The 26,120-nt window shown below is 36.5% G+C and overlaps 2 protein-coding genes across 2 annotated transcripts; both read right to left on the bottom strand.

Annotated features, from left to right (window-relative positions):
* Positions 1-1,365: 1,365 nt before the first annotated feature.
* On the bottom strand, positions 1,366-23,188 carry LOC122838528. The gene is made up of 22 exons (XM_044129238.1): positions 23,154-23,188; positions 22,461-22,667; positions 22,013-22,198; positions 21,170-21,339; positions 19,148-19,202; positions 18,792-18,955; positions 18,653-18,697; positions 18,426-18,532; positions 11,537-11,706; positions 10,179-10,342; positions 9,875-10,085; positions 8,955-9,140; positions 8,685-8,860; positions 7,510-7,573; positions 6,875-7,038; positions 6,445-6,489; positions 6,151-6,257; positions 5,487-5,656; positions 4,896-5,059; positions 3,967-4,177; positions 2,701-2,910; positions 1,366-2,606 (listed from the first exon to the last, which is right to left on the bottom strand). Exons 4-22 carry the CDS (start codon positions 21,263-21,265, stop codon positions 2,323-2,325), a joined length of 2,793 nt encoding a protein of 930 aa, XP_043985173.1. The 5' UTR covers positions 21,266-21,339; positions 22,013-22,198; positions 22,461-22,667; positions 23,154-23,188; the 3' UTR covers positions 1,366-2,322.
* On the bottom strand, positions 15,302-18,183 carry LOC122838531 (5-hydroxytryptamine receptor 3A-like). Its single transcript, XM_044129243.1, has 5 exons — positions 17,988-18,183; positions 16,507-16,670; positions 16,205-16,415; positions 15,822-16,007; positions 15,302-15,736 (listed from the first exon to the last, which is right to left on the bottom strand). The coding sequence occupies exons 1-5, from the start codon at positions 18,154-18,156 to the stop codon at positions 15,447-15,449; spliced, it is 1,020 nt and encodes a 339-aa protein (XP_043985178.1). The 5' UTR covers positions 18,157-18,183; the 3' UTR covers positions 15,302-15,446.
* Positions 23,189-26,120: the final 2,932 nt, after the last annotated feature.

Genomic DNA, 26,120 nt, shown 5'->3' on the forward strand with positions numbered 1-26,120 from the left:
GCAAACACGGGTTTAACAGCATGCACTGAAAAACTCCTGCTACCATTGAGCGCACACACACCGAGACTCCTGTTTTTGTTACTTACAGGAACATCACTGTGGAAAGAAAATCCTGTGAGACTAAACCACAGTCTAACCATAACTACTGGCCAAATATTTAATCAAAGCTACACCAAACCACTCACCTAAAATTCATTTATACGTTTTGTAAAAAAAAAAAGTTGGATCTAAAATTCCTTATAGATTTTTATTTTATGTATTATACACATATTGTGTGCTTGCATTTTCTATTTTCTTTTTTATTAATTATGTCAAAAGTTGATTTTATATTGGATTTTAATGCATTTTATTCTTATGAGTACATATAATAATAATAATAATAATAATAATAATAATAATAATAATAATAATAATAATAATAATAATAATAATAATAATAATAATAATATATTATTATTATTATTATTATTGTTATTATTATTATTATTATTATTATAAAAACAATCCATTATGGACCAAAAACAAAATAAGGGCAGAAACAAGTTGTTATTTCACACCTACAATGAGCACTCATCCATTTTATTTTTCAGCACCTTCACCTGCAGGGAATCACATCCTGTTCCAGTTCCGCATTGATTAATTATGGGCTCATCTGGGATTTATAGTTGGCTTAAAAAACTAATTATTCACAATTTCACGACTGTGGTCATGATCAGCAAAAATATAAACTTTAATTAGATCTCAAGGATGTAGGTTCCCTCAAATAAACACAAAATGCAGTTTTGATACAAAGGGGTTTATTATTAGGGGTTAACAAACCAAACCCACGTGGCTCTTTGTGAAAAAATGTTTCCCCTTGTTAAAACATAACTGTGGTTTATCACACCTGAGTTCAATGTCTCTAGACCTGATTACCACCACACCTGTTCTCAATCAAGACATCACTTAAATAGGAGCTGGATGAAAAGGTGAAGTACACCAATAAGCTAGACGTCATGCTGAGAGCCAAATAAATTTAGAAACATATGAGAAAGAAAGAAATTGAGGTCTATTTGTCTGGAAAGTGTTACAAAGTCATTTCTAAAACTTTGGGAGAACCACAGTTAGTCATTAGCCACAAACAGCAAAAACAGGAACAGAGGTGGTCGGTCACTCATTGAGGATGTCACAATATCCCACCATGACATCCAAAGAATTGCAGGCCTCACTTGCCTCAATTAAGATCAGAGGTCATGCCTCTACCATTAGAAATAAGTAAACATATCCTGGTATCATCTTATTTTTCCAAAAGGATTTTCTGTGAACTGACAGAAACTCTCCTAAGACAAAACCCAAACTTTTTGGAAGGTGTGTGTGGGTGTGTGTGTGTGTCCCATTAACACAAAGTAACACCACATTTTATAAAAAAGATCACACCAAGAGTAAAGTATGGTGGTGTTAGTGTTATGATGTGGGGCTGTTTTGCTCCTTTAGGACCTGGAAGACTTGCTGTGATAAATGGAACCATAAATCCAGCTGTCCATTAAAATGACACTGGAAGCATTATGATCCTTGAACTTTTGTTCTCTTTGATCCTACCTGAGGGTCAGAGGTTTCTGAATAAGTATGTAGATTTTACTGTTAACTAGAAGATCTCTATCCTGTGGTGTTCTCCCTGGTTCAGTTCTCAGACCTTTTATTTTCTCCACACCTGCCCCCTTTGTGATCCAGTCTAAGTAAATTTGGCATCCTCATTTTTGCAGGTCCAGCTTGTTCAAAATGCTTTAGCCTCAGCGTTTCTTTGTGATCATTTTCTTTGACTGTGGGTTGAAGCTGATAAGAAACTTTTTATTTTATTTTTTATTTGTTTTAATTCATGTTAGCATGAGTCTTTTCTCTTGGGTATACTTTATTACACATTGATTCATTTCATCCTGAGATTCATACTGAATGTTGCTAACTTTGCAATTTGATAATTACATGCCATCCTTTATGGTTATGTTCAAGAGGATCAACAAATGTCCAGAAAACATTATAATCTAAAAGCAATCTACAACTTGAATTGAATGTTTTGTAATGTATATAATTCAATTTAGCTTCACACAATCGAATATGTTGCAGTGATAATGCGTGCTTTGAAAATATATAAGAAAAACATTTGATAACAAGGATGTTCATATTTTTAAAGTTGGAAGAAACAGAAGATGGCAGTTGGGTTGTGAAAGTCAATGATTGATTGATTTGGTTTTAACTTGAACTAATTATATTCTAAAGTAAATAACATCTGTAATTTAATAGAACATGTTAAATTCTAAATAAAACTGCAGTAAAACAAACTGGAAGTTATGCAGAGTAATATGAGGCGACCCAGATAATGAGGATGGAAACGAAGCTGACTGACATGAAGAAGATGTAAAAGATGAACAGCAGGCGGTCGATGACGAGGCCAATCTGGATCCAGTCCTCTGAGCTGGGACTTCCCTTCAGCTGCTGGACAACATGGCGGTGGATGGCCTGGAGATCACTGCTGAGGTTCTTCAGAACCTGGAGGGTCTCAGCCTCCTTTAGTGTCTCCTTTTTCTCTATAGTTTCATTCTTTTTAGACTCTGTGGAGATATCTGCCATTTCTGTCCCAGAGAAAGCACATTATTAATATCAATTCAAAATGAGCAAAATAGATCATGATGGAGATTAAAACCATATTTTGGGTCTGTAGCCAACCTCGTGTGTCGGGATTCTTAATCACCAGGTCTTCTTGCGGCTCAGGCTTTGGTGGAAGCCCCACAAGTCGACCCAAGAAGCGGAGAACAAACACCTTCATCCAACGAGGAGGTGCAGTGTAGTGAGCTGAGCTGCGCAGAAGATTGGTGATGAAGATGGTCTCCATCAGACTGGTAACCATCATAGTCAGACAGAGAGACAGGAACACATCTGGAGCAGAGATGAGAAAAAGCTGTAGCACTTTGTAGTTAAAAAAACAAACAAAAAAAAAAATCAGAAATGTAACTTTTTGAGATAGGTAAGGTAAAATAAATCATACTTTACACAAGGTACGGTTTTTGGGTTGATAGATTTCATGCTCTATATATGCCTCAAATTTAATTAAAATATTAGCTGAAATAATCTGACATCAAGTTGGGCTGGCATCAGCTGGAGCCACTTCAAGCATTCAGCATGCAGAAGTGATTGAACCTTCATCATTGCAAAGAGTTCATCTGCATTGTTTACCATTGTCTTGATAGACCAGTTATTAGTGATTTACATGGCAAAGTTGTGATGCTCATGTAGAAGATTTTTTTTTAACTGGCTTTGCTGGTTATCTAGCTATATATTCTGAAATACTGTATGTAGTGATGAAAATGACAATGCAGGAGTGTTATCTACTAAAGGGAGCATGTCTTCCTGACTGGGCGATAGTCAGCAGTTTTAGGACTTTAAAGTTTTTACAACAGCCCCAAAAAATATTTGGAATTTACACAAATCTAATTTATTTAACAGATTTTGCTTTGGAATAAGATATTGAATCTTGAAGCCAATCATCTGACTCACATAAAAGGTTGACATGTTATATTTGTGATAATTGCATAGATAACAACATTTGGAGGTTGTTTTTGCAAACATGCTTCAAAGTGTTGCTCTGTTACAGAAGCATTTTATGCCCAGCATAACCACCAGACTGACATTGTCCTAAAATGGTGTTCATCTAGTTGTGCAAATACTAATTTGTTGACTGTTCTTGGGTTATGAAAGCAATGCCATTTTATAAGAAGAGGTTTTTCTCAACTTTTGCACAACTTTTCTGTTTCTGTGGATTTTAAGAGAAATATCTTGCGTTTCATTTTATGTTCTGTAATGTCTACAGCCCAGACTTACAACACTTTCCCCATGCAATGTTTGTGTCTATCGGATTGCCTTAATTTTGCATTAACAAGTAGATACATTCTTCATATGCAGTAAAACAAATCATCAGAGCTTCTAAGAACTGACTGATTAGAGGGATGGTGTTTCCAGTGATAGGGAGCAGGTCATTGGTGCTAAGCAGGAAGACAGTGTAGCCCAGGACGAGGGTCATCTTGAACAAGGACCGATCAATGCTTTGAATGGGCAGGACGAAGCTGAAGAGATCCACAGTGATGAGGAAACAGCTGGGGATCAGGAGGTTCACCACATACATGGTAGAGTGGCGCCGAACAGAGACCTGCAGCAGAATAATGCAAATAAGCAGACAGTAAATCTGAGACAGATACAAAACTTTACTGTCAACAGAAAGAGCACAATAAAATCATAATCAGTAAAATTGTGGAAACAACTTTGTGGTGAAAAGTAACATTTTTAATCTAATCAGTTCCTCTGGGATTTTGCTAATTTTTTGTGGTTCTCTGCATTCAAAATCATTAGTTTTGTGGTGCTACTTTGGAAATATTTGCAAGGAATTTTGCAACATTTGGGATTATGTGTGACTTTTTGTTGTTATATCAATCGCGGACTATAATTTGACCTCAAGTAAGGCTGAGGCAGCAGTGGAGCAGGAGTATCAAAAACTTCCACCTGCTGATGGGAGTTAAACCCAATATTTTTGAACATTTAAAAAAAAAATTGCAATAAATGCATAATTATGCATTGACATAATAAAAAAAATAATGGGGATCTGTTGAGTTTGCGTAAAATTCTATTTTTTTGCATATTGTATTTAAATACTGTAAATACAAGTATTTACAATAATGTAAGTACTTGCATTTACAGTATTAATTTTACTTAATGCTGTAAATGCAATTTTAGTGCAAATGCAAAATTGTCTATTTTTTTTAGCATCTTATTTTTTTATTGATGGATTAAATTAAGAATTTATGTGTTTTCTGTAAGTTTACTGATGTTTCCCACTTAAATAACATTAAATAACTGCATCATTTTCTTACAAAGAAGCGAAGCTCATCGTAAGTGGACCCCTCTAGGATTGGTACTGCCACCTTCTCTGATGTGATTCTAACAAGCAGCCATTCACCCATCGTTGCCATTTCGTTTATCGATGCCTGAAATATGTCCTGGTCTGTGTCTGCAAGTTCAAGTTGTATAGTATCACCTGTAAGGACAATAAAATGTTGGAGCAGATAAAGATGCTCAGCAAATGGAGAATATTTTCTTAAAGGAAAGATATTATGTATTCCTTGGCAAATATGTACCATTTTATAGTATGATCAAATAACTATGTCACCTTCAGTTATTATTAAAATGCTGTACATATCAAACATGACTGAAAAAATGCGACTTTATAATTTAAAGCCTTGAAATTGGGCCTCTGTCTTTCCAACACTCCTCTTTCAGGAAGTCATCACCAGCATTGCACTGAGAAGTAGCTCATATAATGAGCTTAGCTAAGCAGATGCACATAATCCATTTAAAGTAAATAAATAAATAAATAAATAAATAAATAAATAAATAAATAAAAATAATAATAACAATAAAATTAATCTATTCTCTGCTTTATAGTCAACATGGTTTGTACTTACTGAGGTGTATGTAGGAATTGAAAGTGAAAACGCATGTTTGAATATCAAATGGAAACAGGTAGATGTTGAGATTGCAGGAGCTCACAACTCTGACAGGAAAGCTATCATAAACAAGACCACTGGAATGAAGGTAGGTATACGGGACGCTTGGTGCCAGGTTCTTCTCCATGCTGCAGAAAGTCAGACACAGATAATCTTACATACAGTACATAGCTTATTTTCACCTGGTTGAATTTCAATAACTAACAAGAACACTCTAATTAGAATGGAAAATGTCAGAAACCTTGAGGCAATAATCACCAGGGCTTTTTAAAACATTCACGTCTTTTACAATGTTCTTACATCAAAACTACAAAATTTATGCAACAAACACACACAAAGTAGGTAATACATATTTATTATGTATTATATACATAATACATATACATTATGTATACATAATACATAATGTGTATTATGTATTATTATACATAATACACATTATGTATTATAATATGTATTATGTATTACATATACATGTATATGTTTATGTATAAAGATACATAAAGGTACTTTAAGGTACCTTTAAGTTACTTAGTTTAAGGTAACTTAAAGTAATCTCCTGTGTAAACCTTAAGATCTTTTTGCCCCAAGTTTATTCATCTACATCCAAAGAAAACCTTACAACTCGTTGATGACGATATCTGGCACCCAGAGCAGGTTTCGTGCAACTGCAATCCATTCAACGCCACATTCCACTTGGTCCCAAATAGTAAATTCGTTTTTCCACGTCTGTACACATGATTACATGTTTTAAATTTAAATACCAGAATTTACCTCAGCAACAACAGGCTTTGTACTTTACATCATTAGGCACAGTGATAGATTCAGTGTGATCAAAAGGTTTGGTTCTCTAAATATTATAAGTTAGAATCACTGATAGATTACTTATGAAAGTGATTTCAAAGAAAATACTTACTAAAGATTCCCAAATGAAAGTTGTCAGTACCTGGGACTTCTCATTCTGAAAAGGACAGTAAACTTTTCATATTATATTTTAAAGCAGCAGTTGGTAACCTTTACAGAATTTTTATTTATTTATTTCTTTATTTTACATATTTGTTAAAACTAACTGTATGTCTTGACATTACAGCACAAGACAGGTAAATAAGCTGTGCTGCCTCCTTTCTGCGGTCCTACTGCTGTCTGCAGAAATACACCGCTCGGTCAGAAACAAACCTACACAAATATGTAAAAGAAAATAATTAAAAGTTACCTACTGTATGTTTAAGAAACATCTTAACAAAATCTCGTAAGGGTAACAAAATAGAGCCAATGATTCAACAAAAACAGCAAAGGGGAAAAAAAGAGAAAAAAAACAAAACAACTACAGAAAAAGTTGTTCTTACCACTCCCAAAATGCCAAAGAGAGTGAAGGAAATTCTAACTTGAGTTGGGGCCGACATATTTATTACAGGTCGAATGGCGTTCAGCTCAAACACTGGCTTTAGGGACCTCAGCAGTGAAACTGGAGTCGGCTGGGAGCAGTTCAGAACGGCGGAGTTGAAAGGGGCTGCAAACGACAAAAAAAAATAAAAATAAATAAATGTAATGTTTCAATAATATACATTTTCTTCAATAGGGAAGCTATTTCCTGTCTGGAGATACATAATGCTGTATCAGGGGCCCACAAACTCCTCTGAAATAATACTAGAGACCGAGCTTCATTTTTAAAGTAACTACTGGAAAAAGCAGTTCTACAAGCCATTGCTTTATGAGATGTGCTTACTTTGTTCCACACAGTATTTGTGTTTTTGCTTCTATTTTGCTTATTATATTAGCATACAGTGTAGAATCCGTTTTTGGACATTCAAGGTTGAAATATTTCATAACCTGGTGAAGAGCAGGTCGGTTTTATTATATCTTGATAGAGTTCATATAGGGTGTACTTAGATGTTTACTTAAAAAATAGTTTCCCTATTTATAAACAGAACTGCAAGAGCATAAACTCAACCAGGTCAAAAGAAATAAGTCCTGTACTTACCCAGAGTCAGCAGAGAGATGAGGACGAATAGTTGCTTAGAAGGCTTGACTTTCAGCAGGCAGCACTAAAAACATTAACACTGGGTCAGCAGTAGTTGTTAGACTGAGTGAAAGTGGTAAGTGCTGTCCTGTGAGATTTGTGCATGGGATCTTAAGGTGTTCTTTATAAAAAAGTAAAAAAACAAAACAGTTATTTATTTTTCTGTGGAAAATTATTTGCACTCTGTTTTGAAAATCCCTTCAATTGCCCAGTTTTCTTTTTTTTTTTCTTTTCAGAAATTTTAACCCAACACACAATAACATCAGCAAAAAAATAAATAAAAAATAAGAAATAATATTGGATCTGGATGAGCTATTAATTCAAAGCCATTTAAAACCCAGATGTAAATCACAAATTTATCAGATTTGGTGGGATTGGGATTATTTTCAATATTATACATTTTTTTTTAAAACGTTTAAAATTTACGTTGATTACATGTTTACTGAACACCAGATTTAGAAGCCAAAATATTTTTTCACACTCAGATTTAAGCTTACTAAAATTCTGATCGAGTTGAAATTGAGTTTTATTTTGCTTTGGAGAAACATTGATATCTATAATCTTAAAATGCAGCCGCAATGTCTCATTCAACATCACTAAATATGTCTGGTGAAACTTTACTTCTGCAAATCTCCCACTAAAAGCCTCTGTAAATTAAAATAATGGAGTTGGAAATAAAATAAAGTGTTGGAAAGAAAGTTCAATGAAAAGCTGTTAGACATTTTTCAAGGAAATTTTATTTTGCAGAAAACCTTTCCTCCATTTAAAATTCCACAATGTTACATTAGACTTTGCGTTGTAATTATCTATAATAAATATTAAATAAGTGATAAATAAAATAGAGATTTTAAAGCCCCATAAATCAGTGTGTACATTATCTTTATAAACAGTTGCAATTTGTTTAAGTATATGGCACTAACATTGTTGCTAAAATAAATCACTGTTTAAAATTCTCTAAGAAAATTACAATATTCTGGTAAAAATTCTGCAAGCACTTTCTGAATAAACACAGGTCTGCAACATGCAGCGGTCTACTGGTTGTATGAGTTAACCCAGAAGATGATGATGGTGATGAAGCTGACTGATATGAAGACGATGTAGAGGCCAAACAGCAGGCGGTCAATGATGAAACCCACCTGGATCCATTCCTCTGAGCTCTGCTTCCCTTTCTGCTGCTGCTCCACCTCACAGCGGATGGCCTGCAGGACGCGGCTCAGACTCTTCAGCTCCGTTACGGCCTCCTCTTCCTCAGCTGATCCTGGAGGACCTTCATCGGACTTCATTTCTGCGACCACTGACATCTTCCTCTTTTCTATTTTCAGGAAACAATGATGACATTTACTTATTACTGATTGCATTTATTTTATTTCTCATTTGATTTTTATTATTTTATGTTCCCTGCATACCTGAATTTTTTGGCTTCTTAGTTTTTTGAGGCATGCAAACGAGACAGCCGAAGAAATTCAGAACGAGAATCCGAATCCATCGAGGGACTGGAGAGAAGTCAGGCGAGTTGCTCAGCAGGTTGGTGATGAGGATGGTCTCCAGCAGACTGGCCACCATCAGAGCCAGGCAGAGAGAGAAGAAGACGTCTGGCAGAAAGAGAGCAGAGGATGCAGGGAAGGAAAGTTTGAAGTGTTTTGGTTTATTAGAATCAGTATTGAGATGATAGATTGTCAGTCAATGCTCCACAAATATATATATATCAATAAATAAATAATCCACTCTGTGCAACAGCCATATGTGGTATAAAGCATCTGCAGTCTGAACTGTCATGTCACATATTACTGCACCAGAAGAAGGAGGATGTGGTGAATAAGAACAGAAATAATGGTAAAAAAAAAGATCATTATGAAATTATTAAACAAGTCTCTGTCAGTGAAGCTCATCACATAACAATCACACCCTTCCTGGCTCTCACCACACATCCAGACTCATTTCTCTACAGAAATGTCAGTCAATGCTCCACCAATAGGCTTTTGCTATTGGTTGTGCTTCCTTTTTCCTCTTTTTGTTAGCTTCTCTCATGTACAAAACAAATATTGCTCATCTTGTGATGAAGCTTTAAAATTGACCTATAAAAGGCTCCATCCATTATTACCTCCATTAACAGTGTGCTGCTGTGAACCGTCAATGTACAGGGATGAAGAGCATAGCAATTAGTATGAACAACCTTTCAAAAGAGAATCAAAGTCTTGATGACTCTTAAAATGAAGAAAATCCCTCAGAAAGAAAAGAATAAAACCCTACAGTCAGTGAAGAAGCAGTCTCCACTTTAACGACCAGATGTGCACAACTATCAATGTTCCCTGAAGCTCATACTCACTTATCAGAGGAATGGTGTCTCCAGTGACTGGCAGCAGGTCGTTCATGATGAGCAGGAAGACGGTGTAGCCCAGGATGAGGGTCATCTTGAAGGAGGACCTGTCTGCACTCACAGGAGGCAGCAGGAAGCTGAAGAGGTCCACTGTGATGAGGAAGCAGCTGGGGACCAGCAGATTCACCACGTACATGGTGGCACGGCGCCGCACTCGGATCTGTACGGAGAATAGGATTAAAACTGGATGGCCACTTCCTATGACATGTAATTCAATGATATTCAATCATTTGAAAATATACTATCCACTTACATAAAATGCAAGCATGTCTGTATAAAGACCCGTCACATCATCATTCACTATTTTCTGTCCGGTGATGTCCACCAGCTCCCATTCACCCATGGTGGCCATCACCTCTTTGGAGAACTCTGTGATTAGGTCTGGGTCACGCCCGAGGAAAACTTTGATCTCATTTGCTGGAGACAGAAAAGGACGCACATTAAGTTTAATAAAAACTCCACCCTCTCCAACATTTGGACATCTCTTCCATAGTTCAAAAAATGTTTAACAATAGCAGGAAAAAAAAGACAAACATTAATTTCCATGATATTGACAGAATTTCTTTCTCTACAGTTATAGTCCACATCTAATCATTTTTGCAGTTATGGAAAACCAACGAAAATTATGCAACGATTAAAAAATGTAATTTGTTGTTTCCAGTGATTGGCAACACCAGTCAAAACTTTTCTATTAGTTTTGAAATGAGATAAGTAACTGACATGCACAAACAATCACTTTGAGTTATGTCCTTCACAATGTGCTATTTAATGATAATTAATGCAGAAAAGATGGGTGAGCTCATTTATACACAGACAATTGCTTAGCAATCTCAGATTGAACAGATAAAACAACTGATGGTGAAGGGAAGAGTTCACAACACATTTCCTTGACAGATATCTCAAGCGGGAAATCAACAGCCAGATAATCATGTTATTCACCCAGGCAACTTTGACATGTGTTTGTAAAAAGTCTACTTCCAATGTCCATATAGTGCATGTAAGAGGAACGTTGTATTCCAGAAGGTGAAGGTTCTATTAAAAACTTCACTGAGCCATTTATTGATTTGACACAAGATTGCAAAACATACTTTGAAAGGTTTTACCCAAGCTTTTGAGAGTAAGTATGAGGGTTGACACTTTTGATTAAAGATATTTAATATATATAATTCTTGCTTTGATATATATAATTTTTGTTTTTAATTCTCACCTAATCATTGATAGTGACTTTGGTAGGTCACAGGCAAGTATAAATATGTTATTACAATAGATGCATTAAATATAATATTATTTTTCCTCTAGAGACTCACAATTCACTAAGTTATGAATTGAACCTTGTGTTATTGCCTTTAGCACATCTTTTTGAACATGTTGATTTCTAACATAAAATAGTAATAATTATGCCACTGCATCTCAATTGGACTAAATGACTAGAGACTGTCATCAGCTAGCAGCCTGGACACAGTTGGACATAAAAATATTTTGCCCTTTGAACGTTCTGATTGTAGTTTAGATCCTGATTACAGCACAACAGGTGATCCCAGTGAAATATATTAAACCTTTTTTGAGCTTCAACTTCAACTTAAAGAAAGACTTTAAGGGAGAGAGACTCACCATAGTAGATGTAGGAGTTGAAAGTCAGGGAGCAGTTCTGTATGTCGAAGGGGAAAGTGTAGATGATGAGGTTGCAGGAGCTCACAACTCTGACAGGAAACGAATCCCTCACTATTCCATCATTAAACAGGTACACATATGGGACTGATGGCGCTTTATTTTCCTCCATGCTAACAGAGCATAAATCAGAACATGACAAGTTTAGGAACATCCATTTTGATGTTGATCTTATTTGGCAGAAAATATAGGCAGATGGAAACAAAAAGCTGCACATATATATGCTGCCAAATTTACATCTGAGAAAAACATTCAGACATTTAAACGGCAATGAAAACTTCAACTTTTCAACATTATTGTTCAAAATTTCAAGTGCTGAAACTAAACTCACAACTCATTGATTACAATGTCTGGAAGCCAAAATTTTTCCTTGGGAAGAGAAATCTTGTCGGTGCCACACTGGACTGGATCCCAGCTGATGAACTCATTCTTCCACCACTGAAACAAAAAATAAATAAATCTGTTAGCTTTCAGAATTTATGCATAGAAAGTAATCAGTCGAATAAAAATGAGAGACAGCAACAAATGTTTTCACAGCTTACATAGTCCAGCCAAATGTAAGTAACGAGCAGTTGGGATTTTTCATCCTGAAATATGAATGTGACACTCAGCTTTAATCTTAACAGAATGTACATTTAATAACAATTTAAACTGTAGACTATTTTATCAAAGAATCCGTATTTTATTTTAAAAGGGTTTGAAGCTCAACATACCACTCCTAATATCCCGTAAAGAGTGAAGTACAAGCTGATGTTGGTCCAGGTCAGCTGGTTCTCGACGGGTCGTATGGCGTTCAGGTCGAAGGCAGGAGACAGAGCCGCCAGGAGGCTGGGCTGGTCCGGCTGGGAGCAGTTCACCTCAACGGCACCGCAGAAAACTGACGAGGAGAATTTATTGTAACAATGAAGCTTAAATCTTTAAACCGTGCAAGCAATCTACTACTGTAATAATATTTAATTATTTAACATTCACCTGGCAGAAGGAAGAGGAGAATTACCACAGTGGGCATTGTGGATGGAAGAAGCCACTGAGAATAAAATAAAAGTCAGTTTATCTCTAGATTTTTGTTAAATTGTTTGACAATACAATTCATTACCCCGGCAGAAGAAAATTTTAAAGCAAACTGAGGAATGTGTTTGTTCTGAATGGATGTAATGATATTTTGAGGTGGTGCAGAGTCTCCAGTGGAAATTTGCAGACTTGAAGCTCAACCCCACAGTTTGATGGTCTGAAGAAAAATTCAAAATGCTGCTTAAGAAAGAAAAGTTTGACTGTTTTAATGACAGTAAAAAAATCTACTTAATATTGAGAAAGGTTTGAATAATTTTTAACAGGCTATTTAAAAATGCATTTTCAATAAATATGATCAGTCCTTGTTACATTGTTTTACTATTTCTATTAAGAAAAATAAAGAGTCTGGGTTGGATGAGAATTATTTTTAATCTATCTGCCAGGTGTGTGAATAATTTCAAATGTTGAGAGAGTTGATGCTTACCTTTGGTGTTGTTTCCTCTAATGCCATAACATTGAGGGTGAATAAGTTTTAATTTTGCTTCTTCAGTCCTTTATTACTATGTGAAATAGAAATCTTTGATCCTCGGTTTAAAAATCTGTTACTTCCTGGCTCTCTAAAGCTTAAAGAACTGGATTCAGCCTCTGACTGCCCAGATATACACAACACCAGTACAACCCAAGTGTGATAAATCCTCATGCAAACAATGTGGGAGAGCTGAAACAGGGAGCAGGGCAGCTGCTTTCTCTGCTGGTGTTTCCAAATGAAACAAACACAAACCACAGTTGACACGGTGAACCTCGCCATGCGACTCACCTGTGGTGAAGGCTGACCACGGCGCCGTCTCTGTCACACCTGTTGGAGGCAGGCAAATAAATGGTGAATCCAGACGAGAAGCAAATGTTGTCTGGTTTCTCCCCAAAGCTTTTTTACATGTTCCACAAGATACTTGTTTGAAATAATCATTTATCAAATTTTTGTTCAACATGGAATTGTTTCTCAGAAAAAAGGAGAAGTATTGGCAAAATTGATCAAATAGACTGTTAATACCATAAGTTTTTCTAAATTATATTTGAAAAAGAATCAAAAAGCTGTTATTTTAAAGTTCTGTTATTTCTCGATGTTATTTCCTCTGTCATTAAGCCTCTTTGGAAGTTTTATAATCAGAAGCTAAATATCCCCATCTCAATGTACAATATTTGAGGATTTATTTGTGCCTTTGAAAGCACTTGCTGACCAAACAATTCACTGGTTTTATTTTATAAATCTTTAAAACTAGGTGTGTAAAGGTACACTTAGATCCTCAGTTTAAAAGTGACACTTCAATCAAGAGAAACTGAGCAATCATTTCCCAATTTGAGCCCATTAGATTTTCGCCAACCTGGAATATGACAGTGCTATCAAGGAAGAAAATATATATAGCATGGGACAGATATAATTTGAGAAAAAAATAAATAAATCAAGCTCCTCTAGCTCAGAATGAGCTAGAGGAGGGTCTTAGCGGTGACAATCAAGCTTGTGTTAGTAGAACCACAGGAATGAGGCAGAGAAACGTAAGTTTTTTCATGATTGTCATCAAGTATCTTTATAAAATATAACACCATTATGATAAACAAGCAAATAAATAAATAGAATTCTATTGAGAAAAGAAGCTTTCCAGAACAGATCACATTTCTTCAACTTTATTTGCTTTCTATTTCATTGGGACATTTATTTACTTGGCGTGATATTTCTTAATTATTTATCTACAGTTAACAACAATTAATAGTTTTTTTTTACATAGTTGTTTGATTTTGAATAAAACGTCTATAATAGACAGTGGAAATACATTTTAATGAAATGAATAGATTTTAGACAATTTCAAGTACTTTTTATTTTTGAGGAAAACCTTTCCTCCATTTAAAAATGTTTTTTTTATATTTTTAACACATAAAACATATATAATGTGTTTAATGAAAATTAATTAGTAAGGACAGAATTACATGAAAGTAGTTAAAGCCCAACAAACTACTGTAATTTCCGGACTATAGAGCGCACCTGATTATAAGCCGCACCCCCTACATTTTTAAAGGAAACACATTTTGTACATACATAAGCCGCACCGGTGTATAAGCCGCATGTGCCTACATTGAAACATGAGATATTTACAAAGAAAGACGGTACACAGAAGGTGTTTTTAAAGTTTTAATAATATGCTGCAGCTTTTCTTTCTGAACAGCAGCAATATAGCAAAACAGCACTAACAGGGCTGGTTTAAATAACAAACGGATATTAATATGCCGTAGCTTTTCTTTCTGAACAGCAGCAATATAGCAAAACAACACTAACAGGGCTGGTTTAATGTGCACTGAAACCATGGAAGTCTTCTTCCTCAGTGTCGGATTGAAATAGCGTCAGATATTCTTTATCGACCAGCTCGATTGCTTTTAACTTGAAAGCTGCATCATATGCATTTCTTCTTGCATTCTCCATGAGGAGGGTCTGTTCAAGCTAATTTTATTCATGCATAAAGCACGACGCTACATTAGTCTTCCTCTACAGATATATTCTAGCTGTCTCACGCTTATCTTTTCTGCTCCAGCGCCCCTACTGGCCGTTAGAAAAAAATCATAAATAAGCTGCATCGTTGTATAAGCCGCAGGGTCGAGTGAGACAAAAGTCACGGCTTATAGTCCGGAAATTACGGTAATGTGAACGGCGTCATTTCTAAATAATTGCATAACATATAAATTGCCTACAGATTGTTGCCAAAATGAATCCATGTTTATTGTTATTTTAACAGAAATTACAAAATTCTGCAAGCACATTCTGATTAAACGCTGGTCTCCAACATGCAGCGGTCTACTGGTTGTATGAGTTAATCCAGACGATGATGATGGTGATGAAGCTCACTGATATGAAGATGATGTAGAGGCCAAACAGCAGGCGGTCAATGATGAAACCCACCTGGATCCATTCCTCTGAGCTCTGCTTCCCTTTCTGCTGCTGCTCCACCTCACAGCGGATGGCCTGCAGGACGCGGCTCAGGCTCTTCAGCTCCGTCAGGGCCTCCTCTTCCTCGGCTGGTCCTTCTGTTCCTGGAAGACCTTCATCGGATTTCCTTTCTGCAACCTCTGACATCTTCCTCTGTTCTATTTTCAAGAAACAGTGATGACATTTACCTATTACTGATTTTATTTATCTCATTTCTCATTTTCATTATTTAAAGTACCCTACCTGGATTTGTTGGCTTCTCAGTTTTTTGAGGCATGCAAACGAGACAGCCAAGGAAATTCAGAACGAGAATCCGAATCCATCGAGGGACTGGAGAGAAGTCAGACGAGTTGCTCAGCAGGTTGGTGATGAGGATGGTCTCCAGCAGACTGGCCACCATCAGAGCCAGGCAGAGAGAGAAGAAGACGTCTTGCAGAAAGAGAGCAGAGGATGCAGGGAAGGAAAGTTTGAAGTGTCAGAATTTCAGTCTGGCTTTACATTAGAAGTTCTTAATGACAAAAAGGAACATGTTGATGGGAGAATCAAGATAAACCTTTCCAAAAAAAGTAAAGTAAAATCCTACAGTCACCAAGCACAACTATCAATGACCTGAAGCTCATACTCACTTATCAGAGGAATGGTGTTTCCAGTGACTGGCAGCAGGTCGTTCATGATGAGCAGGAAGACGGTGTAGCCCAGGATGAGGGTCATCTTGAAGGAGGACCTGTCTGTGCTCTCAGGAGGCAGCAGGAAGCTGAAGAGGTCCAATGTGATGAGGAAGCAGCTGGGCAGCAGCAGATTCACCACGTACATGGTGGCACGGCGCCGCACTCGGATCTGTACAGACAACGTGCTCAGGATTTTGCATAAATTCAAGATGTAGATTGTCATTAACTCTGATACAGTGCACCTTTTTGCATCAACTTACATAAAATGCAAGCATGTCTCTATAAAGACCCGACTCATCACCATTCACTAGTTTCTGTGCGCTGATGTCCACCAGTTCCCATTCACCCATAGTGGCCATCAAATTCTTAGAGAGCTCTGTGATTGTTTTCGGGTCTCTCCCGAGGAAAACTCTGATCTCTAGAGCTGGAGACAGAAAATGAAAAACAATAGGTAGAAATATAACCCCACTATGGTGATCTCTTGCACAGTTCAAATATATTCATGTAAAAATTTTGTTTCAGTATAAAACATATCAAAATTGGTGGAGATAAAATCATTTTGAATTCATTGTGTTGGTCTTTCACTCCAACATAAGTGGTTCAATTCTTTCCATTGTAACACACCGAATACAATTTTTCAAGTGGAGTAATTATGTTTAATCAACTTTTTTTGACTTTATATCATGTTACAATGTAATTCCCTTGACAATAATATACCTGGAGTGTTAGTTTGATCCATAAAACTAACACTTTTTGAATTCAAGGTGCCTAATTCTTGGCCTCTCCAAGTGCCATTTTTTTCCACAAAGATCCTCCCTGGACCTACAGTCCCAAGTCAAGCTTCTAACCCTTGGAGCATTGCTCCCCTTGACTCCCCCACTTATCTCCTTAAGACTAGTGGCAGCATCAACTGGAAAACTCCTGGTGGAACTGCTCATCTGCTCAGCTCATCATAGGGACTACTTCTCAGTGCAACGCTGCAAAGAACGGTTGTGAATAGCATAATGGATGAACATTGTTGTGAAGGCGTGCTGAAGGTGGAGTGTTGGAAATTAAAGAGTTTGCTTTAAGAGACAAAGGCCAATTTCAATGCACCAAATTGTGAAGCCAAATTTCTTTTCAGTTATGCTTTTTAAAAATAACTGAAGGTAACATAGTTTACTTGCTGGTGCTATAAAAAGGAGCCATGTGCATAAAAAATACATGATACCTGTCCAGTCCGTAAATATAATTTTTTTTTTGCAATGCTTAGAACTGTGTAAGTGTGGCATGTATTCATTTTTGTCTGCCTTACTTCCTCGCAGTAATGAAGTGATCTCTTAAGGTCGCAATTGTTACTGCTATTGCCAAGCATCTCAAGGACCGTTGTGTCTGGATTGTATTTTAGCTTGTTGGGTTCTCTGATGCTCACAGTGGGGATCATCTGTGCTTCATTCATGAGACTCTGCTTCACTCAACTTCAGTATCTGGTGTCGGTCTATTGTGTGGCATTGGAGTTTGAGTCCTGCCTTCCAGTGGTAAAGTCATCACCTAAGACAGAAGTCAGTCAGTCACCTAAGACAGGAGTCAGCTTCTGTCTTAGGCAATTTTTTTTTCTATATATTTTTTTGATTTTAAACCTTTTTGTGAATGATTGTGTTGCATCTAAACTTCCAGATAGATCAATGATTTTGAGCTAAATATACATGAGTTTCAATTTCAAATTAAAGAAAGTAAATAAGATTTAATGGGAGAGACTCACCATAGTACATATAGGAGTTGAAAGTCATAGAGCAGTTCTGTATGTCGAAGGGAAAAGTGTAGATATTCAGGTTGCAGGAGCTCACAACTCTGACAGGAAACGTATTTTTAATTCTACCGTCATTATACAGGTAAAGATATGGAACTGATGGCGCTTTATTTTCCTCCATGCTAAAAGAGCAAAAATCAGAACATGACAAGTTTAAGAAAATTCATGTGGAAAAAGTGTCTTTGCTTAATTTGGTAGAAAATACTGTCAGAAGAAAACATAAATGTGCACAGATATGTTGTCAAGGTTGGAGCTGAGAAAAATAAAAATTTAAGAATATTTGACTAATTAAAACTTCAGCTTGAACATGTGTGGTTTAAAGGTAAAATATTTCCCTTTTTGTCAACAAATCTTTTGAAACATTATAATTTAAAATTGCTGACCACTCACAACTCATTGATTACAATGTCTGGAAGCCAAAACTTTTCCTTGGGAAGAGAAATCTTGTCGATGCCACACTGGACTGGATCCCAGCTGATGAACTCATTCTTCCACCACTGAAACAAAAGAAAATCTTAGCTTTCAGAATTTATGCATAGAAAGTAATCAGTCGAATAAAAATGAGAGACAGCAACAAAGTTGGCACATAAATGGTAATAAATGTTTGGATAGCTTACATAGTAGAGCCAAATGTAAGTGATGAGGAGTTGGGACTTTTCATCCTAGAATATAAAGACTAGATAAAAAAATTCATCTGTACACTAATTTTCTTCATTAATGTTTTTTTGTTTGTAAATGCCTTCAAGCTCAACATACCACTCCTAATATCCCGTAGAGAGTGAAGTACATGCTGATGTTGGTGCAGGTCAGCTGGTTCTCGACGGGTCGTATGGCGTTCAGGTTGAAGACAGGAGACAGAGCCGCCAGGAAGCTGGGATGGTCCGGCTGGGAGCAGTTCACCTCAACGGCACCGCAGAAAGCTGACGAGGAGAACAGAGAGGCTTCTTTATCTAAATCTAAGTACTTCCCAATTTCCTAGAATTAATGTTAAATGTGTTTAACATTTTATGCAATCAAATGGGAAAGCATAGAGTTCAATTAGTACCTACACTTCCATTTTGCTATGTGTCACTAAACTTTACAAATAATCATAGTGCCAATAAAAAGCTCACCTGGCAGAATGATGATGAGAATTGCCACAGTGGACATGGCTGATGGAAGAAGCCACTGAAATAAAATAAAAATTCATTGAGTAATTGACTTTTGTTGAGTTATTTGATATTAAATAAATAGCTTATAAGTTATCAACAGATTTGTTGTAGAACAGGCTATGTCTAACATGCACATTGTGTAATGGGAGATGATACTTTACCTTTGATGTATATTCCTTGGATTTCATAATATTGGAAATGAAAAAGTTCAGTTTTAGCAGTTGCCTGTTAAATGTTCTCAGGCCTAAGAGAAAAAAAAATTGTTTGGACCTCAATTTGAAACCTTATCAAGTATTTCTGGAGAGTGAAGTGTTCTTGCAATTCACCTTGCTACATTTAGGCTCTGATTGCTCAGAAATACTCAACATGAATATGACTTGAGTGTGAGGAGGACACGTCCCCCTGCAAATAATGTGGGAGAGTAGAACACATAACAGGGTGGCTGCTCTCTTTGTATTTGGTTTCAGATTAAACAATCGCAAACCACAGCAGACGGGTCGCACCTCAGTGTGTGACTGTGGTGACCGACCACAGCGCTGTCACAGTCACACCTCATGGTTATAGGAAAATAAAGAGTGGACACCATGCAAGGAACAGGTGTTTTCTCTTTTTTCTCAAAACTTGCAGCCAATAATGCAGCTAAAATTTATTATTTTTGTAAGAAATAATAACTAACAACTTGCAATATCAGATAACCTGAGTAAATGCAAAGGTTTTAAATGACATTTTCAAAACTGTCTGGTGTTGTACATGGAGAGCTAAACCAAAAAACTAAAGGTAAACAAAAGATTTCATCCACAGGTGATCACTTTCTGTTCATTTTCAGATCAGTTCAACCCCACTTATACCGCTCTTGTGTTTGTCAGAAAAAAAAAAAAATTCTGAAAGTATTTTGGATCTGACTTTACTCCCTGACAGTGCAACAAAAAAAATAAAAAACACTGCCTATGACTCAAACAGCTGCAGATCATTACTGTGTCTTAGTGTTCATCTTTCATAATGTTGCAGCTTCAATATTCCTTATTCTGGTGAAAGGACTGAATACCTTGAGTATATGTAGTATATATTCTATATCATATATAGTCTAATTATGATTATCATACTATATAATGATAATTATATAGTATGATTATATTACACACACACACACACATATATATATATATGAAGGTACAAACAAGATAAAATGTCCAGGTTCCCATCTAACTTTACATCTTTGAACAGTCAACATTCAGTAACATTCAAGGTATTCAGGAATTGAACATATCACATCACATCACAACATATCATATATCATATCATATCATATCATATCATATCATATCATATCACATTATATCATATGTCATGTCATGTCATGTCATATTTATCTTGGTTTCATATTACACTGCAAATAGTCATCTTCACTTATGACAATCATTCATTGTAATAAATTAAAATCTTTTTATCATAATGTAAAACAGGTAGTATAAGAAAACCAAGAAACAAACATGATTCAAAATCAATATCAATACAAATCATTTTCAATCTGTCTATGTAATGTATTTCATGAAAGAATAGCATTAAATAGCATTTAAAAATGGAATATATGACATAAAAATTGAGAAAACATAGTCACTTAACTATAACTATGTATTGGGTAGAAGTCATTGATACAATGACTGTTTCTTCAATGTGATTTAATATATTAAGCAAAATATAGATGCAATAAATCAGTTATTGCAATAGTACATTATTCATTCAAAACAATTGTGTAACTTTTTAATATATTGCATAATGCATCACTTCATTGCTAAAATAAGTCAATGTTTAAAATTCTCCAAAAAATTGCAATATTCTGGACAAAATTCTGCAAAAACCTTCTGAGTAAAAATAGGTCCCTCTAACATGCATTATTCTACTGACTGCAGGAGTTAACCCAGAGGATGATGATATGAAGACGATGTAGAGGCCAAACAGCAGGCGGTCAATGATGAAACCCACCTGGATCCATTCCTCTGAACTCTGCTTCCCTTTCCGCTGCTGCTCCACCTCACAGCGGATGGCCTGCAGGACGCGGCTCAGACTCTTCAGCTCCATCAGGGCTTCGTCTTCCTCAGCTGGTCCTTCTGTTTCAAGAAGATTTACATCAAATCTGTTTGTTGTTCCTGGATCTGCGTGTAAGAAGCAATGAGACTGAACTTTATGAAATTAGTCAAGATTATTTTTCTTTATTTTTGATTCATTTATTTTCCTTCTTACTGATATTTATTGAACTAGAACAAATCTTTTAAATCACTTAACTAGAACAGGTTTGGTCCTGAAAATGCAAGGTTAAAATCTAACTCTAAATAGATTTCATTGCGCTAAAGCACACAAAACAACCAAAAACGTAGGTGCATCTAAAATACAGCTTCCAGAGGTTTGACTAAGAGAAAAATAGAGCACCACACCAGCTTTAGATCATTACACTGCTTCCCTGTTAGTCCAAGGTTAGACCTTAAATCTTGTTGATCTCCTGTAAAGGTTTTGGACCTAAATCAAACTCAGAGTTGCTGGTCAAGTATGAACCATGTTGACCCCTCGGATCACCAGAAACGGGGGAGGCAACATTTATTTTTTATACTCTAGATTAGCTGCCTTTCTACTGCAGCATATCCATAAAGGCCAAAAATGTATTTACTATTTCTAAATTGTCTTTGTGTTTTATTTGTTTATGTTACTACATCAATGTTTCTTTCTTTTGTAATTATGTCTTCTGTTTCACATGTATTTTGTTGCTCTACTTTTTCAGTTTGGATTATCCTGCGTGCAAATGGAGTTGCCTTGCCTTAGTCACTTCTGTACCTGAACCCTCTGGATTCTCTCTCCTTCACGGCATGCAAACGAGACAGCCAAGGAAATTCAGAACAAGAATCCAAATCCATTGAGGGACTGGAGAGAAGTCAGATGAGTTGATCAATATCTTGGTGATGAAGATGGTCTCCAGCAAACTGGCCACCATCAGGACCAGGCAAAGAGAGAAGAACACATCTAGGAAAAGAAAACTGTGATGTCAACATTTTAGCTAAGACTTATAACAGGACTTCTTTATATATTAGAGAAAGAGTGTCAAAAATATCCTGCAATTTTTAGAAGTTTCCCTGATTCAACATGCCTGAATCAAAAGTTATTTAGAATTACCTGAACATATTTGTTTTACTTGTGCTTAAATAGATAAAGTTATTTAAATTACATTTGATTTGTTAAAATAGAGATGCATATAAAGGTTGAAGGACTCTAGAGATTGATTTACCAGAGGTATGGTGTTTCTGGTGATGGGCAGCAGGTCGATCATGATGAGCAGGAACACCGTGTTGCCGAAGATGAGGGTCATCTTGAAGGAGGACCTGTCTGTGCTCTCAGGAGGCAGCAGGAAGCTGAAGGGGTCCAATGTGATGAGGAAGTAGCTGGGGAGCAGCAGGGTCACTACGTACATGATGGAGCGGCACTGCACTTGGATCTGAAGAGAGATTATAGTCAGGATTCATCCAGGGTGGATACTTTAGCACAACTTATAGATTTAAATACAATTAACCGTTTCTTTTTTTTTACATGCTAAAAACTTATGTAAAATGCAAGCATGTCTGGGTAAAGACCCAACTTATTATTTTTCTTTATTTTCTGTGCAGTGATGTCCACCAGTGTCCATTCACCCATGGTGGTCATTACGTCCTTAGAGAATACGATCATTAATTCTGCGTCTGTGGATTTTGGGATATGTCTGTGTATTTAAAATGTCACAGTTACTTGACTTCCCTTACAGTTGTACACAATTTTTAATCAAAGTGAGACAACATTTGTACGCTGTGTTATACTCATTACAACGGTGCAAAAACAGAATGTTTAATCTTCATTTTTTCTAAAATATGAAAAAAATCTGAAATTACCACTAAGAAAAAAAAGAAAAGAAAAAAATAACTTTGACACTTGTTATTAAAACACTCACCTGGCATCATATAAGAACAAGAAAAACCAGAGTGGGAAAACCCACTAAAAAAGAGAAAAGAATTGAATAGAGAATTGAAGCAGCATTCAGCTTGCACCACAAATCTGGAACAACCTTCCAGAAAACTGCAAAACAGCTGAAACACTGAGTACCTTTAAATCTAGACTAAAGTCTCAGCTGTTTAGAGTTGCTTTTGAAACCTAATCATGAAAAATCAATCAATAATCTGATGTGCAAAATGTAATATTGACTGTGTGTTCTATGAATTTGTAATTTTGTATTTTATGAATTTCACTTTGAAATGCCTTGTTGCTTTCAAAGGTGCTATACCAGGGGTGGGCACTCCTGGTCCTCAAGGGCCGGTGTCCTGCAACTTTTAGATGTATCTCCACTTCAACACACCTGAGTCAAATAATGAGGTCATTAGCAGGACTCTGGAGAGTAGTGATGTTACGTGATGAGCCGAGGCTTCGAGGCGTGTGTCGAGTAACGGAGGGGGCGTTTCCGTAAAGCGCGTATCGAGGCTTGCTTCATTTAGGGGAGGAGCCGAAAACGATGACGTCCGAGGCCTCGCTGCCCGGCTGTACCACGTGACTGCTTCGGGAAATGGCTCAGATTTTGTCGCGCGGTTTGACAGCTTTATAAACCCCACAGGCTCCATTCAAAATGTGGGTTGTTGTAGGCGAGTTGCGGTCAGTTGAGAGAGTGGATAGAGTTTTGATAGTTTGGATAGCAGAGTTTGGATAGTGGTTATTTAGTTTGAGACAGTTAGTTTGGTGTTTGGAGAGTTTAGGAGAGAGATAGATAGATAGGAGATTTAGGAGCGCGAAGACAGGATAGGAGTAGGATGGAGCCAGCGAGAGGTAAGGTGAACTGAACATTTGCAGATGCATTAGGTTTGCTTATGAGGAACTGTATTTTTCACTGTTTCTTATTTTCTGTAAAGGTGAGGTGTTTATTGTGCACCAAGGAGTTGGGGTACAATAATAACACCTCATCCATGCTAAGACACTACCGTGCCTTGCATGAGAATAGGGAGGAAACTGGAACTTCACCCAGCCAAGGTATTTCATTACTATACTATATACTATACTATAATCATCGGTCACTGTACCCCAATCTGTACAAACTTGCACTTATTTATTTATGCACCCCGGCATTATCTGTGCCATGTGAGCGTGTCTTTTCAAAGGCTGGAGAAGTAGTGTCAAAAAAGAGAAATCGTTTGAAACCTAAAACTGTGGAGAAATTGTTGTTTCTTAATAAAAATGAATGAAATCATCCAAGTTACACAAGCATTAGCCTATTCACTACCCCCTCCCTAGTTCCACAAGCACTTTCACTGTCCTCTGCCTGATTAAGCTCATGCCATTTTTCTAGAGTCACAGAAAAACATTATTACACAACATGCCATATCACATGACACTACTGTTTTGGGAATAATTACACACAGAGAATACATTCAATCAATATTTTATTGTTCAAACAATATTTTATTGTACACATATGTACACCTTTTGTGAAGTCATTCCCAAGACCCATAATAGACAAAAATTCAATGCATCACATGTGTTAAGATACAGCGGGCTGTGATTGTACACCTGGCCAGTAGGTGGTGTCGTGTGCACATGAAGCCTCAAGAAATGAACCCTTTCTCGAACCATTTGGCTCAAGTGGTACAATGCCTCATGAGGCTTCATCTCACCATCACTACTGGAGAGCCTGACTGCACTTGGGAGGTTGATTCAGCTATTTGATTCAGGTGTGTTGGACCAGGGAGACATCTAAGAGTTGCTGTGCTATACAGATCAAATTTGATTAATTGACTGATTGATTGATATTTACTATTTGAGAGTAAATCAATGTTAAAAAGTTATTTTCTGACAAATTGTGATATCCAGATTGTGCAGGAGGAGAAGATGCTTTACCTTGAGAGTAGTTTCCTTTGACGCCATGATGCTGAGAGTAAAAATTGAATTTTAGTAGCTGTCAGGTGGATGAAGCTTCTTCTCCTCTTACCTGTCTTGGAATAGGAAAACAAATTGAAACATCATGTAAAACCAGAGTAGGGGATGGTCATCTATACAAATAATGTTGGAGGGACCAAACTCCAGGATGAGCAACTCATTTCCTCGAAGTTTTTTCATACGACGCAAACAAAAACCACAGTTAGCATGATGCCCCTTGGTTTTCAACTCGCATGACATGAAGACTGACCATAGCGCTGTCAGACACCAGCACTGCTGGTTATAGGCAAATAAACAGCAGACAGAATGTGAGAAGTGTCTGGTTTCTGGTCAAATATGCAACTTTTCTATACTATTTCATTAATTTAACAAACATCTTGTACATTATGTTACATGTTAAACATATATCCATACTTAGATGTGTTTCATTAGTTTTGTTTTTTAATAAATATTCTAAATGTGATGCCTTAGAGTGGTACTTTGCATTTTAAGGGTCAGGACCTCACTGGGTCATGAGGTCTCAAGTGCTTGGAAGTAAAAGCAAAGAGGCAAAGCTAACAGCTGCCATTCAGCTAACTGAGGACCTACCACTTGAAAGATAAACATTTTTTCAATTCGTCAGCCTTTGTCTAAAGCACTTTCTTTCTGATATCAGTTTTTCTAATGCAAAAAGCTTCAAAAAAGAGATTTTTCAGAGACAAACAAGGTAAAAAAAAAAAAGCAAGTAATATCAAGACACCTTAGGTTTACAATTGCAACCTGAAAACTGTGTGGAAAAAGAAGAAAATGCTGCTTTGGAACTATTAATGTCATCTATACCACTGGAGAACAAGTAGACTCAATTTTTTATTTTTGCATCAAATTCAAATGGCCAGCATCAACACATATGAAAATAAATGTGAATACAAACTGAAACGTTTCATCTCAGCATGAGGCGCGTCAGATAAAAGTTATTTCTGTAAAATCTTTTGCATTTACAAGGTACTAAATGAGATGGCTC

The sequence above is a fragment of the Gambusia affinis genome, linkage group LG10 (assembly GCF_019740435.1).
Source record: "Gambusia affinis linkage group LG10, SWU_Gaff_1.0, whole genome shotgun sequence".
NCBI lineage: Eukaryota > Metazoa > Chordata > Actinopteri > Cyprinodontiformes > Poeciliidae > Gambusia > Gambusia affinis.

Coding starts and splice junctions, on each gene's coding strand:
- LOC122838531 (XM_044129243.1), bottom strand. CDS start 18,156: ATGGAGGAAAATAAAGCGCCATCAGTTCCATATCTTTACCTGTATAAT. Junction 16,671..17,987: donor CAACTCCTATATGTACTATG/GTGAGTCTCTCC, acceptor TTCTGTCTCCAG/CTCTAGAGATCAGAGTTTTC. Junction 15,737..15,821: donor TGAGAAGCCAACAAATCCAG/GTAGGGTACTTT, acceptor TCTTGAAAATAG/AACAGAGGAAGATGTCAGAG.
- LOC122838528 (XM_044129238.1), bottom strand. CDS start 21,265: ATGGAGCTGAAGAGTCTGAGCCGCGTCCTGCAGGCCATCCGCTGTGAG. Junction 18,533..18,652: donor CTTACATTTGGCTCTACTAT/GTAAGCTATCCA, acceptor CTTTTGTTTCAG/TGGTGGAAGAATGAGTTCAT. Junction 10,343..11,536: donor CAACTCCTACATCTACTATG/GTGAGTCTCTCT, acceptor TTCTGTCTCCAG/CAAATGAGATCAAAGTTTTC.